General features: G+C 39.4%; 1 protein-coding gene across 4 annotated transcripts in view; it reads left to right on the top strand.

Moving 5' to 3' along the window:
* Window positions 1–16,140, top strand: part of Hivep1 (human immunodeficiency virus type I enhancer binding protein 1) — a 163,795-nt gene that overhangs the window by 135,183 nt on the left and 12,472 nt on the right. For all 4 annotated transcript variants that reach the window (XM_023712080.1, XM_023712078.1, XM_023712079.1 and 1 more), the window contains one exon: window positions 2,435–2,536. In XM_023712080.1, the coding sequence (XP_023567848.1) occupies window positions 2,435–2,536 (102 nt within the window). The remainder of the gene's footprint in view (window positions 1–2,434; window positions 2,537–16,140) is intronic.

The following is a 16,140-nucleotide window of genomic DNA, read 5'->3' as shown; positions in this document are numbered from 1 at the left end:
GAGGCGATTGCTCTTCTTTCAAGGAGGTCTGCTCAGGTGATCCTTTACACCTGTTTTTGTTTTTGGTTAGGTTGTAGAGTTTGCCTAACTCTCATCTACTTTGTTACCCTTGCCAACCAGCTGCTATATCTCATTGAATGTGTCTCCTGATGCGCAGAAGGAGGTAGCAGTATCACAGCACTGTAGAAACATGGCCAGTAGAGAGAGCAAATGGTGCTGGCCTTCCTGTGTGTGATGTCATGCTCATAGAGCTGCAACTCATCACTTGCCCGCTTAAGTTTATTTTGAGCAGATTTTTAAAAATAATTTTAATTGATTTATTTTAAAGACTCTGCTTTAAGGGTCAGTCAGCACAAAATATCCAATGAGCTTGTACCTCTGCAGCATATAGTTCCTTTTCTATCACAGAAAGTTGTGGAACAAAACTTTTCAGTTGTCCAAAGCGTTTTAGGTAAATGTTTATTAAATGCATCACACAATTTGTTAAATCAATCCTTTAACATATAAGGTTATTTCTAGGGATATTTGCATTTAAATGTACACATTTTGATATTTAAATGCTAATTTATTTTAAATTATTTAAGAAGTTAATAAATAACTCAGATTATGAGCAAATATGCTTATTAAAAACATAGTCCCAAATTTTCCCAGTTATATTTACTCAATAACTTCTTAGCAGATAACCTGTGTTGGCCTATTTAGAGAACAAAAGTATTTTGAAAGGAAACCATTGCGGACCCTTTTTGATTGATTTGATTAGTAATGAAAGCATTTTGACTTATAGGTGGAAACATCAGCCACATTACAGTGACTGAACCACTTTTCTAATTTTATTAATGTGAAAACTTTGAAGATCTTATGGAAAATAAAAGATTTGTGTAATGAATACCAATACCCATTGTCTTAATAGGGGTTAATGTTTTGCTGTATTTGCTTCATGATGTACCTATATTTATTGTAAATGTCAGAAATAGCCTATCTAAAGCCAGGTCGTGTCTCCAGAATCAGAAGTCACGGTCATGAGTGACCGAGAGGCCTATGGTCCCGCCAGCTTCCTTATGCCTCAGCTCGGGTGCTCAGCTGTGGTATGCACGCAGTGGCCTGACAAGAACCTGCTAGACTCCCCTCACACAGGTGGGGCCAGTTTCACAGATTCAGGGCATCTGTCAAGACACTGAAACTCTGTAAAGACACAAGTCTTATGGGCTTTTGCTACTGTAAGCACAAAATTTGGACTAATGATTCACATACTTTTTATTTTTGTAAAGGCTATTTTCAAATACTCATTTGCCCTTGCCCTTGGAAAGATGATTTGACTTTGTTGGGAGTATTTTTTAAACAAGATGCTTGGTGTCCTCAGAAGACTCTGGCCTGTTCCCTTGTATTTCTGATCATATGGGGCATGTGGACTCTGGTTCCCTGACCCTGGTTATGCTTACAGAGAGTAACATATCAGCTGGTGAAGAAACACCTTCAGGCACAGTGTTACCAGGTGATATCCAGTCAGTACATGAAATGAACTTCTTTCTCCTGTTCCATGTGTGCACACACACAAACACTGCTTACAGTATTTCAAGATGATCCAAAATAGTTTATCATAGTCAAACTCAAAAAATCTTTACACCCTTTCCCCAGCAGCCCAAGAATTTAAAATATAGAAGACACTCAGAAGCAGTGTGATAAGCAGATACTTTAAAAAAAAAAAAAAAAACCCTAAGGATCCACAGGGGAATCAAAGACAGATTTATATATGTAGACTTGGGTTTTTAGTGCTTGTTCTAAAATGGAATCTGAGGCACCTGAATTAAATCTGGTTGTCCCTTTCCTTGATGTTGGGCTTTGTCGGAGATAAGGTTTATGCCTAAAGGCTGAACCCTTTACCTGTGCTTTCCAAACAGACAGACAACAACAATGTGATCTGAAACCACCAAAACTGGCAAGGTATCAGGCAGAAGCACTTGGGACACAGCTATAAAAGATGTTTCTATAACCCATTTGCTTAGGACTTCATGCAAAATGATTTTGCTAAAGTTAGTTTATAATGAAAATGAAAAATCATGCAAGGAAACAAACTACTGTGAGAAAAGCCAGCAGACACAACTAGTGGAGAATTTCCATTCCAGGAACTGCAGTGCTGTCTGAAAGGGACTTTATGTGTACCATGTTCTGAGAAATAAATAAGGAAGGGAGAGTGAAAATCCGGAGGCAAAAGTAGACACAAAGTACAGGAGGCAGATTTGAAAAAGACACACTATTACTAGTAATTAAGAAAGTTGTTGCCCAGTATAGATACCAGTATCTTCTTGTATCCAGATTTAGTCTGTGCAATTGTTGAACTACAGTCTGTGCTTTTGCTTTACATAGGAATGGAATTTGCCATTGTTAATAGCAAAATGTTACTGTGTAAGCTTAGTAAACATTCTTTTCCCTTAAGGAAACCTGACAAAACACATGAAGTCCAAGGCACATAGCAAGAAATGTGTGGATTTAGGTGTCTCAGTAGCTTTAATAGATGAACAAGATACAGAAGAATCAGGTAAGGCTTTATACCATATTTGTCATAAATGATGCTTACAGTGTGTTATTTGTTTGGCATCCATAGCCTCCTACTCAGTTTCCTCATCTTAAACTTTTGTTCTTTCTCTCTATCCATCCACACTGATGCTACTCTGTTAAATTAATATTCCACATTGCTCCACTGATCCAAGGTTTTCATTGGTTCCGAGTTGCCCGCCACATACATGTGAACCAAATGACCTAATCACAGTTCTGCCTATCTGCCACCTACCGCCTCCTTGCTTTTCTAATTTCCCTGTTCTCACCCACCTGATGCTTGAGTTTCCTGTTTACATGACTGCGCCTGCTGTCCACCTTTACAGCCCTCCCCTAAATCACCACTGTCACTCTCTACTGGTCAGAATCTCCCTTTTCCTCTGAATGTAGCGCAGATCCATTGTGGCCGTGAAGCCTTCTGTCATTGTCCCTTCCACACACTTGTGGAAAGCAGTTATTCCTGTTGGAATGAATTTCCTCTCTGGATGTGTTCAGCACTGTCTGCCTTTTTGTGGTTACCTGTCCTTTCCTTACCTCGCCACCAGGGTGCGCAGCGCAGCATGAGCTGAATCCCTGTGCAGGGGCCTCTGCCTCACTGCTGGCTCAGGCAGCCTTGTGCATCGCCAGGGCTCTGTCACTGTTTGTGGAAGAAAATGATTGTTGGCTGAAATAAGTGTCAGAAACATTTCTTATTTTGAAAGTTACCTGATTGGTTTCTTTTTAAGTGTTAGCTCCATATATATAAATACTTATCTCTGGCCAATTTGGAGAGAAAATGAAGCTGATCATTAATTCTGAGTAATCAGAAAATAGAATTATCTTTTTGTAAAAAAGATTGATAAAAGGGAATTTTAAGACATTTTATTGCATTTTAAGACTGTTTTATATTTGTCTTATATAGTTCAAATTTCTAAAGAGAAAATAAGGCCATGATGGAGCATGTAGGTTAAACTGTCAGCTCTTTCAGTCCTATCCAAAAAACAATAAAACACTAAATGAATCAGCCCAAGTTTATATCTCAGTATTCAGGAGAAGTGACTTATTTCCTAAGTAGTAAGAATAATTCAAATGTGAAAAGCTAGGACAAGTATGTTAAGAATTTTAGTAAGTATATTTACTATCCGGTGTTAGGAAAGTTGAAAGGTACAGATAAAACAGTGGTATCTAAAAAATGTAGGTATAAAAGTGCTATTATAAAATATGCTGTTACACTTCATCTTCAGGATGAATCTTGCGAAAATTAACTAATGAACCTGCATGTAGATTCCTCTCAACTGTGGAGGAAGGCAGTACTCATATTCTAAATTTTTATAGGAGAAGTAAGTGGTTTCATTAATTATCACGCATTGTTTAAGTTGGCTGACTGGTTGATTTACATATCAGTTCTTTCATTTTTGTGTGTTTCATGTCATTTCTAAACTGCTGGAAGCTATTATTAGATTACAGTGGTACCTCTGTTCATGAAGTTAATTCTTTCCACAGTTTTGATCCCAGACTTTATTCTATAATTCTGGATGCAAAACAAATTGTAAAATTAAGAAAAACATTCTGTGACCAGACTCACAGAAAGAATTATGTTCGTGAACCAATGTACCACTGTATATATCAGAGTTGATAGACACGCATTAAGTGTTCTGATAAAATAAGATTGTTTCACCTTGTTTTTAAGTGTAATTTTATAAATTACTGTATTCATGGGAAGTTGCTGAAAGTTTTTTCAGTTTTTATCAGGTGGTAAAATGCAGCAGAAATTTAAACTCTGAGGAGACTTACAATGCTTCATTGCTATGCCAACAAAATGCATCCTCTCTTTTGCCTTATTATAGGCTTGTAGTAAGACGTAATTATGTGGATGCTTCAAACAAATAGACTTATTTTCCTCTTATTCTCTTTTTGTGCTTAAAAATATTTGAGTTTTATAAAATAGAGTAGAAAGAATCACAGAACATATACTCATATGTTCATACCAGAACTGATGGTTATAAGAATTCTGTCGGAAGGCATTATGCACAAGGTGCAGCTCTGTTCAACCCTATTCTGGCCATGGTCCTCCTGCTTGCAGCCGTGGAGGATTTCCCTTCACTCCATTTAACATCCGTGCATACACCTATGAGTCATGAACATGGTTACAGTTTTACTGCAATTTGTATAAACAGTACCAATTTGTTGACATCTAGGATTTTATTTTACAATTTGACGTTGATTTTATTTTATAATTTTACATTGTTTTCTGGAAGAGACTTACCATTTCTCCACCTCCATCATTGTCATAATTTTAATTTTTGACCAGTTTGATGATAATTTGGCATCTTTATTTGTGATTTCTTGATTACTAAAGTCAAATCTTCATTATTCTTTCAGAAGAATTTTTACTGCATTGTATTGATGGTACTTAAGAGATGTGGAATTTTACTTACTTTTGGTTGGTGTGTGTTGGCACATGTAGGGAGCCAGTCCTCTGCAGTGGGTAACCAGGCGCCTGGAGGGTGTGCACTGGCTCTGGAGGGTGCCCCTCTTCCAGCCCAACACTAGCCCAGTGTGCTCTTTGCTTTCTCTCCTTTGCCGGTTCTTCCATCTTCCACCTTCACACATGGGCCCTGGGTCTCTTCTCCTGTCTCTTCCTCCCTAGGTCAGTGATGGCAAACCTTATAGAGCTTTCAATGATGTAAACAGCCTACTGCAGCATGCCTGACAATAGATTGCCACCACTGCTTTAGGTCATTTTCAGTTGTGTGACCTTGAATACCATTTGGGTGAGGATGACACCCCATTCACTCCAGACTTGATTCCCTATTATCTCTTGTGTGGATGCCTCAGGCACATTCATATTTGATGTGTCCCAAACTCCTCAATTACCCTTTACCTCAAAGAAGCACACTTCCCTCGTAGTCCTCTCCTGGACTTCCAGTTACTTGATCCAAACCTTGACATTGTCATTGATGCTCCTTTTTTGGGGGGAGGGGGTGCTCATTTTGCCTTTAAGAAACTAAATAAAACTACGTAGCTCTTCCTCCACACTGCCCACATTCCTCGAGGCTCTGTTAACCCTGTTAGGTGCACACTCGCATGGTCTCTTCTGAATGGCTTCTGGCAGCTTCTGGGTTGTCTCTGATGCAGCCCAGCCTCTCCTAGACTTTTCCACACCGCAGCCACAGCGGTCTGTTAAGTCATGGCAGTCCCTGGCTCACTACTCCTACAGCTTCCTCTTCAGAGGATGCTGCTCCCTCACCCCACCGTTGTCTCTTACTCCTCACTCCTTCCTTCCTTGCTCAGCAGCAGCCTCAGCAGCGGTTGCTTGGCCTTCTTTGAACACATCCAACAGGCTTCCATCTCAGGACCTTTGTGCCTTTGCTACCCTGTACTCAGAGGTCCCCTTCTCCCTGGGTTCTCTCGAACCCCCTGGATATGGGGACAGAAACACTCCATGCTCACCGCTGGCATTGCTTTCACCTCTTATCTCAGTGTTTTGTTTTTTTTTTTCCTTGTACATATTGTTTCTGGATATGTGTACTTCTTAAAAAATCTATTTCTAACTGGTAGAAAATAAATTACATAAAGACAAGGATTTGGTATTGCTCACTGCCCTAGGATTCTGCCTAGCATATGTACATAGTGAACAGTTGTTACTAAATTGACAACTATGAAAACAGTGCTATATAATTTATGGGAAATCATTCAATATTATCATTTATAGAATTTGATAAAATTTTCTATTAAATTCCATCTCTAAAATTGCATGTTAGGCATAATAAATGCAGTATTTATACTTTATAAATTATATTTGTTATATCCTCAGAGCTGTTATAAGTATATTAAGTGACTTGTTAGTTTGCAGCTTACTGGCCATTGATGGGTCCCAAAACTAGAAAATGACTCAGATTTTCCAACTGTTAGATTTCTTATTCTTAATAATTGACAGATTTACAAAGATCGGTGCTACTTTTCTACTTTTCAGTAGCTCCAGAAAAGCGAAGTTTATTCTCTTTCTGCTGATTTACTTCTTTTCAGTTGGACAGCTTTTCGGCATGAGCAGGACTCCTGTCTTCCTAGAGCACTTGGTCCATGGCTGCAGTGCCTTGGGACGGGCAGGGACGCATCAGGCATGACCAAGCTAGGGTGGAAGGAAGACTCAGAAGGATTGTTTCTCCATTAATGTGTCATTGAATGGGTCTTGATGAGAAAAGTGGGTGAGGGAGGGCATGCTTTCTAGCCCGAGGATTTGTTTGGGCAAAGATGTGCAGGTGCAGAGGTGGGCAGTGCCGTGTCCCTTGAGAGGGAACTTAGAGGGGAACACTGGGGCTTGGAATTTACATTTTTCTGCTCCCTGATTCTCTGACTCAGTGAATCTTTTTGCTCTGGTAATTGATTCTGACTTTTGTATGCTTTGACATTGGAAAGCCATTCTGGGTTGGTTTGGGTTTTGTTTGTTAGTGGTCCCCCCCTCCCTTGGCAAAACCAAAATCTAAATTAAATGGCAAAAAAAAAAAAAAAAAAAGCATTGGTATTGATTACATATAAAAGACCCTTCAGAAATAATTTTAAGTCAAAATATTCTGGGACAATTTAGAAAATGTAGAATTTTGGGTGAAACTAATGACAACTTTCTTTTTTTTTAATGATAGCATTTTTAAATACTACATGCAGTAGAACTTTTGTATGGTAGAAAACATTTTTTCCCAGTTCATTTTTTTTTTTTTCCTCATTCATTTCTGCCCTTTCTCATTCTAAAACTTACTTCAGAGAGGCTGGCACTTGTCCCTGGACATAACACCATGGCACGAGGTAGTAGTACACACAGCATAAGTGTAATGCGCCGTGTGGCAAGGGATTGCCTTCCCCTGATGCCTGCTTGGTTCCTACTCAGCACTGTAACTTCACCTGACAGCAATGTGGGGCCCACACAGAGCCACGGCAAAACATACAGACTTCCCGAGGCAAAGGTGGACTCACTTCTGCTTCCTCATAAGGCCAGTAAAATAAGAACATAAAGATGTCACATTTAGAGTTACAATGTAAAAGCAAGAGGTAATCATGAAATGCTCTCAAATGAGGTCTCAAACAGGATAGTGTGATTTTTAAATCCTATTCCTCTTGACAGCTGTCGTGGGTTCGTTTCCTGTGTCACCCCTGATTACTTTCTTTGATGGACAGGAGTATGGTTTCTAAAGAAAAGGCAGCCCTGTCAGGTGTTGTGCTTGATGCCGAGGTCTGCAGTGCCTGGAAAGCCGGGCCCAGTCGAGCGTAAAAAAGGAGGACTGTATTAACGATGAACTTGACAGCTGATGACTGTGACCTGGAGAGTTACTTCACCTAATAACACTGATCTGTTGGAATGATAGATAAAACTGATACAAAAAATAGTCCTGGAATTGAAAAGGCATTTAACATGGTGATGCCTGGTCACTGTCTTCTGCAGTCATGGACAGAGAGTATCGCTGGGCCTTAACCTGTGACACAGTTAATCCTCGAGGATGTAGACATTGTCTCCTGCTGGGTCTCACGATCGCAAAGCTTAAATTTGAGGATGGGTCCATAGCACCTTGCTTAGTATCCATATCTTTTTGCCAGTGAAATCCTTAGTGATGATGACCAAAATAATGAATGAAATCAAGCTACAGACAAGGGCTCTAACATAGAGTCCTTCAATGATCGCCCATCAGTCTTGTGCTGGGACACCTGCTGTGAGCCGGATGGATGTCTGGCACTGAGTTCATGTTCTCTAAAATCGCAGCAAGAAATTAGGAACAATGGGAGTGAAGCGTAGGAGTTATTTATTGTGAGAAAGAAAAGCTTCTAAGAGCTACAAAATAGGTTCCCAAGTTGGTAAGCCTGAAAACCATTCTGTTGTACATAATTCATTAGTATCTTCATTCTTGATAGATAACAGTATGTGTGTATAATGTTTCTTTGGTTAAGAATCTTCAAGAATCTTTTGTTGTTTTTTTATCAACTAAAGTTATTTAAAGCCATTGCTTCTTATGGACCATGTATATCTGATTTTTATCCCAGATTAGTTTATTTTCTCAGTTTCTGGAACCATGTAGACAAAAGATAATAGGGCTTTTAATCTGAGACCTTTGAATTTTCACTTTTGACTTTTTGTTGTTGTTGTTGCAACTGCTGTTACTTTATTTTGTTGTGAGAATTTAGGCAGCCATGGCTAAAAGAAGCATGATTTTTTAAAGTAGGTAATTCTGTTCTGCAGTGATAACATCAGATAATGCTGCAAAGCTGACCCATTCTGGTTGGATGAAAGTTTTTATAAACAGAGTACTCCATCTCGCCTTATTCACCAGATGGCGTTTTAACAGTTGGAGTGAAAATTCTGACATAATTTTTCCCTTGTGGCATCCATTTTGTAGGTATATGTATAAAGACTAATTTGGAAATTTTGCTCTTCATTTTTTTGAGAGCCTTATTTTCCCTGGAATTAATCTCTGCTCTAAACTAACATCTCTACAACATGAAAATTTTTTTCCTTTTTTTTTTTTGCGGTACTGGGGTGAAAATTTCTTCACTCCAGACTGTTGTAAAAGATAAGACATTGACTTGTTCTAATTTTAATGTGTATATTTTAAATTTCCCTTACCAGTTCCATAAAGATGTTGGAAAGATAGCAGTGTGGGTTATAAAGTGTTTCCTTTTGCTATTGATCTTTATTTTCTGAGAGAAAATGTGAATTTTTAGATAAATATATCTCGAATAGATGAAGTGACTAAAAAATTATGAAGAAAAATACTTATTTTCAGGTGCTGTGGTTTTGAATTTAGACGCACACATCCGCTCATGAATCAGAGCAAAGGCTGAGAAGCCAGGCTGGTGTCCTGGGGGCTGTCCCTGTCATGTGGGGCCACCTCCCTGTTGGGGACACCTCTTGCCAGCAGTTCTTCTGAGCTTGGCACTTTGTAGCAGTGTCTGTTGTTCCTCAGTCCTGGACAGCAGTTTCTCCACTTACTGGAGCTAAATGAGTGCTCACATGATGTGGTCTAATGTTAGGTGGTTCAGCACAGAAATTGTTGTCTTTTCAGTAGCAAACAGCTTTATCAATTGCGTCTGTGGAACCAGGGAGTCTTGATGTCACTTCTTGTATATTTGATCTAACATAAATCTAGTATCAGCCCAGTGCGGAAGTACACAGGGAGAAAGCCCAGCAGATGCCCTTCACTACCTCTGCTCTGGAAATTCTGGAAGGTGTGGAGTTAGGCACAGCTCTCATCCCTGCTCTCCAGGCAGTACAGGTGGTCGCTGCTCAGAGGCCACTTGCCCTCACCCCTGTGGCTCTCTCCATGAAAACTTCAACCCAGGAAGCTCCTTCATTCACTAAGTTTCCCTGAACTCAGGTGAAACTTGGCATTTAATCATGGGAACAGGCTGTAGGTTCCCACTGTATAATATAGGAATCAAAGAAAAATAGAATCAAGAGCTGCATATCTTTCTAGAATTCAGTTTTCAACAGTATAAAACTTTGGGATATCAAGTCTATTTAGACAGGTGCCATGCATCTATGGTTTCTGCTGTGGAGAAACTGAGGCAGGAAGATCAGTTGAGCTTTAGAGTTCAATGCCAAGGTTTCACAGTGTAGCAGTACTTCATTTTGAGACCAAACTTTTGTGTGTGCATGGTGCTAAGGTTTGAACTCAGGGCCTTGTGTATGTAAGGCAAGAACACTACCACTCAGTCATGTACCCAGCCCTAAGGCTTCATCTCAAAGCAAAGGTTTCTCTAGATTTGATAGCCACACTTCAGACTGCCAACAGGACCCAACTCTTTAAGAACTTATAGACTCGGCATACTTTAATGACAGTCACATGCACAGTTAATGCTAATAGCCTCAACAGCCATGCAGGAACTGACAATATATTTAAATCTTACTTAACTTAGATGTGTTAGAAATGGAATTAATCTGTGAATAAAAGGAGTATGGGGCTGAGGAGATCCCTCAGTAGAATAAGTACTTGCCTGGCAAGGGCAAGGTCCTGAGTTCAATCCCTAGTACCGATGGCAATAAATAAATAAGTAAGAGTATGGTTTGGGAGCCTTGATTCCGAATCAAGACTGTATCAGACTATGTAGAGTAGCACACAGAAACCAAAGGGCCGTCTTTATATGTTTGTAGGATGCACTTGGGATCTTGCTCATTTAACTGATGTTTTCTGTAGAACACACATACTGAACACCAAGAGACATCTTTCAGCATTCATCATAAAACTAAAGTTTCTAAACATAAGAGGCCACATTGCTTCTATACAGCATAGTGGCACACTGCTATTAGCCAGCATTACCATTGGTAATGTCTTGGTTGCTTGTGGTTTACTAGGAAAAGTTTAGGTGTTTTTTAATAGATGCTTGTTTTTAGTTACTTTCTGACATCTGCCTTGTTTTGTTTTTCACTGAAAGTTTTGTGCAGATTTATTTTAATTTCAGTGTCTCTTTTCCTCACATTGTCTTTGATCTTTTTCTTTTTTCTATGAATTCTTAATCCATTCTGTCTGCTGCGAACCCCACTATGCCCACAGTGTTACTCAGCAGCCTAATCTGAACGATTCCAGTTGACAAATGGTAGTCACTCAAGGTTGATGTGAAAATACTAAGTTGAAGGCCAGAGGTCCTTGATTTTTTTCTTTACTACCTGTAGCAAAGATGGGCCATGTGGCTGCCTAGCTCATTCTTTAATACATGGACTCTCCTTCTCTTTCTCAGTGGAATAACTTTGGGATGCATTTATTTTGAATGTGAGAGGCTTACACATTTGTGTAAGCCAGCTATTACATTTTGGACATTTGGCATTTAAGAGAAGCTGCTATTTGGTTTAAAATTATCAACTCAAGCTGTAATTATAATTTATGCCCTCAAAAATCCTTCAAACCTCACTGCACACATTCCTGTGTATTCTCAAATACGAAATTATATAGCCTCAGGAATCTTCCTTGTGTTCTTGGGGTATTAGAGGGCGCATTCTAGTTTCCACTTTTTCTGTCAGAAATCATGCTGCCAGCTATTTGCTTTCTCTCCTTTGATCAAAAGAATGTTTTTGTCAACAGAATGCTGAACTCAATGCAAAGAATGTTAATGTGCACCCTCAGCTGCAAACTGGGGGCCATGTAAGCGGGGGAGTGCAGCGGGAAGCATCGTTTTATGGAGTTTCATCCGTGAAAGATAATATGTGTGAAATGATGTTTTTACACAACTGCATTGCATTTACTCTTAAAAATAGTTTTAAGTGAATTTTATAAAAATACTAGTAATAATAGCCATCTTTCTAAATAAAACAATTTGTAATTACTGGATTCTTAAAGATTTATTACTCCTTTTAAGGAAAAATTCCATGTAAACTATGAAGCCATAACAGACAGGGATTTGTATTTAAATAGATAAGGGTTATCATCACTGATGCACAGCACAGATAGGGCGGTCTTTGGTTTACTGGCCACATTACTAAACATTAAATTTTGGCCCATTGTATCCTCAAAGGAGGTTTTCATTGCATAAACAAAACTGACTTGCATGCTTCTAATGTTCACAGGCTGCTTCTGTTAGGCTGAGCAGTATTTCTAACTGGAATAGCGAGCCCGGTGGAAGGCATGGATCAGGAAGGGTCTGCACATTAGCATCCCCTGTCCCTGAGGCTTCCGCTCCTCCAGCAGGTGTCACTGTGTGGCAGTGATGGGAGGTCCGGGTTGTCCCCCTATAAAATACGTCTTGAGGGAAGTTGTTCAATATGAACTTACGCAAACATGCGCTTAGGAAAAACATGTGGCTGCATAGCTTGCCTTTTTCTTCTGTGAGTTGCAGTTCACAAAAAATGAAGGAATTACTTTGTGCTTATTAAATTTTATTCTATATTGGGAACATTTATATGAGTGGGGAATGTGCCTGGGAGGACATAAATTTATTGGGACTTTCAGGAGCCACCTATTTTGTGGATTTGTTAAGCAAGTACACACCAGAAGAACAGTTACAAAGGAAGGTTATCCTACTAGAATAAGAACAGGATTTCTAAATGCATGAAAGCTTGGGTTCATTCTTGGCTTTGATGGTTTCTGGTTGTATAAACTTTCTAGCTTCCTTCAATGAGATGGCTTTGCTATGAACTCTGTCATTCGACATTTGTTCAGTTTAAGCATAGTAATATGTTGTAGACTTCACACATTTTCTGTAGAGGGCCACGTGGATAAGTTTAAGTGTGGAAAGCCAGACATTCTCTGTCATACCTAGTAAGCCTGTGATTGTAACACAGTAGATAGAAAACAGCTGTGGCAGGTTGTAAACAGTGAGCCTGCCTGTGCTAAGGCAAAACTTTCTTCGCAAGAGCAAGCTGTGAGCCATACTTGGCCAGGGAGCTCTGCTCACCCGTGATGTAACCAGTCTTCATGGTAGGGTCATAGCTCCTACATGAGCGGAATAAACAGCATCGCAGAGTCATGGCTGGTGAGTTCTTGGGAGTACTTACCAAGGCCTTTTCATTCTCACTGACGTATCAGTCAGGGACAGGTGCTTTGCTTCTGTTGCACGCTTCTGATGCAGTGTCGGTGATCTTTTGGAGCAGTGGCATAGGGACCCAGGAAGTAATACACACAGATTTTTGTTAGTATGAATCTATATAGAGAACAGAATTGTCTGTGCTGCCTTGGTGCTGTGAATATTTAAAAGGATGCCCCCATTTTGGTCTTTTTGTACTGCTCGTCTCATTCTTTTCATCCCACCAGGTTAGTCCTGTGACTGTAGTCACCCAGTATTCACATGAAGGTTTCCACACGTTGACAGTGGCCTTACCTTCAGGAAATGCATGGCGGCTGTGTATTCAGAGAGAGAAAGTCAGCATACTCTCCTTACCTTATCAGAAAGAGTCCTAGCCTCTCCTGAGTCCATTGCAAGCTGCTGGCACATGATTCTGAGTAGGAGGAAGGTCCAGGGAAGCCACACCTGCTAGTAGTGTGGACCTGGAACTTGTGGATAAAGGCAGATCTACACATGGCGTGGAGAGACAGCAGAGAGAGCAGTGAACCCGGCGAAGTATCGCGTGGCCTGCGCTTCCGTCAGCAGCACGAGGGTTGGCTTGCAAGGCGCACAGGTGCTCTGCAGTTAGGTTAGATCAGATAAAAAAGTATAAGAAATTAAGGAGACAAAAAGAAACAGTTGAAAAAAGGAGACAAAACAATTGAGATTAAATGAGAGCCAAATAGTTTCATGTTCTGTCCTCTAAAAGGATATAGTATTATTTTATTTTTTTTCAAAGTTTTATTGATAAAAAGATAGCAATGAGACAGTTTCAAATCAAATCGGAAGTACAGTTTCAACAAATAATACACTGCATATATTCTTCTTAGTGGTTAATTGCTGTACAAGATGCGGACTTGTGATCCTATTTACAAACACCATTAGAACAAATCATTCTATTCATTAAGAGAATGCAACTATATATCTATCCCAACCACTTTGAATACACAGATACAGAATGGACATTCATCTGTATACCCCATTTTTTCTAAGTTCCGTTATTGAATATTATAGGTGTGTAAACTCAGCAAAATATTCTAAAAGAGTCCAGTAGCCCATAATAGCATTGGGTCTTCTGTTTAACTGGCAGTGTCAGAAATTATTGACCTGAGTCCCCCACAGCTCAACATAACAGCATGGCTTTATTTCTTATATTTCGTCTTCATACTTTTCTACTGGATGGTTAAGACCAAGGTAAAGCAGGACCTATGCAACAAGAGTTGTAGCTTTTTGGTCTGGGAAGGTCAGTGAAATGCCCTCAGGATTTGTCCTGAGATCCTGTACCTCAGATTGAAGAACCTTTGTCAGTGTCAGCCATGTGGATGAGTCACGGCCATTGCTTGGCCAATGTGCTCTCTGTGAAAGCCTGAGAGAGTGTCTTCTCCCCATGTGACTCTCCTTAGGCCCACTCTATGTCATCAATCACTTTCCTCTTTGGCCCCATAATCTTCTTGATCAGAAAATTTGGGACGCTACCGAGGTACATGACGTTGGGAAACAGGATATAGTATTATTTTAAAATTCTTCATATAAATTTCATATATTGAGAAAGAAATGAGGATCCTTCTGGAAATATATACGCATGCATAAATTTATGTTTAAGTCTTCAAATGTTACAGTTATAAAATGCACTACATTTGTTAAAGAAGTTACTAGTTTATGTTCTCGGTGATGATTTTGTATGTTCTGTTTATAATCACATAATTATATAAAGCTCTTAACATCTGTACTTGTGAACATTGAGCTAGGCATATTTGAAGAAGCTGACTTGTCAACTGTTAATTCCTTGTTGGCCTTCGCTCAGCTCATGCTATAGTAAGATTTCTAAATTTTAGCTGAGTGCGAAATGTATACCACATACAAAGGTGGATTTTGATCTTCCCTCTGATGCTTGAGTTCAACACTTTAAAAATAAGTACATTTTTAATTTAAAGATATAATTCTTTTTTAAGAGAATACAAATTAGAATTTAAACAAAAAATTTCAGGTAATGCAGATTTATTTTCACTTAACAAAGTAATATGAATTTCACAGTATTTGTTGTAATACATAGTACTGTTGTCCAACCATTTATTCAGATTACCAGATATATGCATGTAAAATTGGAAGAAGAAAGAAAAGTATAAGAAGATGAAAAGGAGACACAATTGAAAAAAAGAGACAATAAATTAAAGCATTAACAACTTCTTTATAGACCAGCAGAAATGCTTGTAGAAAATCCTTAGTCCTTTAATTATAACCGAATGGTAGGTTGTGCTTTATGAATAGTGCAGAACTAGATTCTTTGCCTGGGACCAGAGTGAAGTGACTGCATTATAATGTGTACAGCTGAATAAGAAATACAGAATGTAGATATAAAATGAGAGCTGTTTGAGGTAGTAAACATTTAGTGCCTCCAGATTAGGCAGATTTAAGAATAATTCCTGTATTTCCAAATTAACCAATAGAACAGTTAGAATTGATTTCAAGGATTGATAATTTTCTATTAAAAGGAGAAAAAGATGTTTGTGGGGATAATGGAGAGGTAGGCATTGGGAAAGTGCACAGTACTGGTCCTGAGAGAATAAAATCAAGACCCTGGAAAATTGACAAATAATCTTTATAAACTTTTTCAGAAGATAATTTTCATAATAGAGAAACATTGCAGAGTAGCATAGAGCCCTAATGTACTCCTTGCTCAGCTTCCCATCATGTCAGCTCTTACCTAACTACAGAGCACGTGCCTACCATAGAAGCTAACGCTCGTGCTGCTGGCTGAAGGACAGGCCAGGGGGCATTTCACCAGGTTCCCTCACTGATCTCTCTCTGTCTCTCCATGCTGCGTGTAGGCACGGTGGGTCTGCTGGGGCTTCAGTGCGTTGCTCAGTCTTGCCTGAATTTCCAGACCTGGACAAAGAATACCAAGGTTATTTGTGAAGGCTATTCTTCATTTTGTGCTCTTAGAAGGTATTACGATGAGGTTGAGGTTGTGCATGTTAGGGTGGGTGCCACAGGCTGTGTGCTTTTCCAGGTGCATCACATGGGGTGCCAGTGGCAGGGTGTATGATCACTCACGAGGTGCTGTCTGTAGGACTCTACTGTAAACTTGGG

This window comes from Octodon degus, unplaced genomic scaffold, assembly GCF_000260255.1.
Source record: "Octodon degus isolate 3935 unplaced genomic scaffold, OctDeg1.0 scaffold00023, whole genome shotgun sequence".
In the NCBI taxonomy this organism is placed as follows: Eukaryota; Metazoa; Chordata; class Mammalia; order Rodentia; family Octodontidae; genus Octodon; species Octodon degus.
The sequence above is the reverse complement of the archived record's forward strand: the minus strand, read 5'-3'. Positions and strand labels throughout refer to the sequence as shown.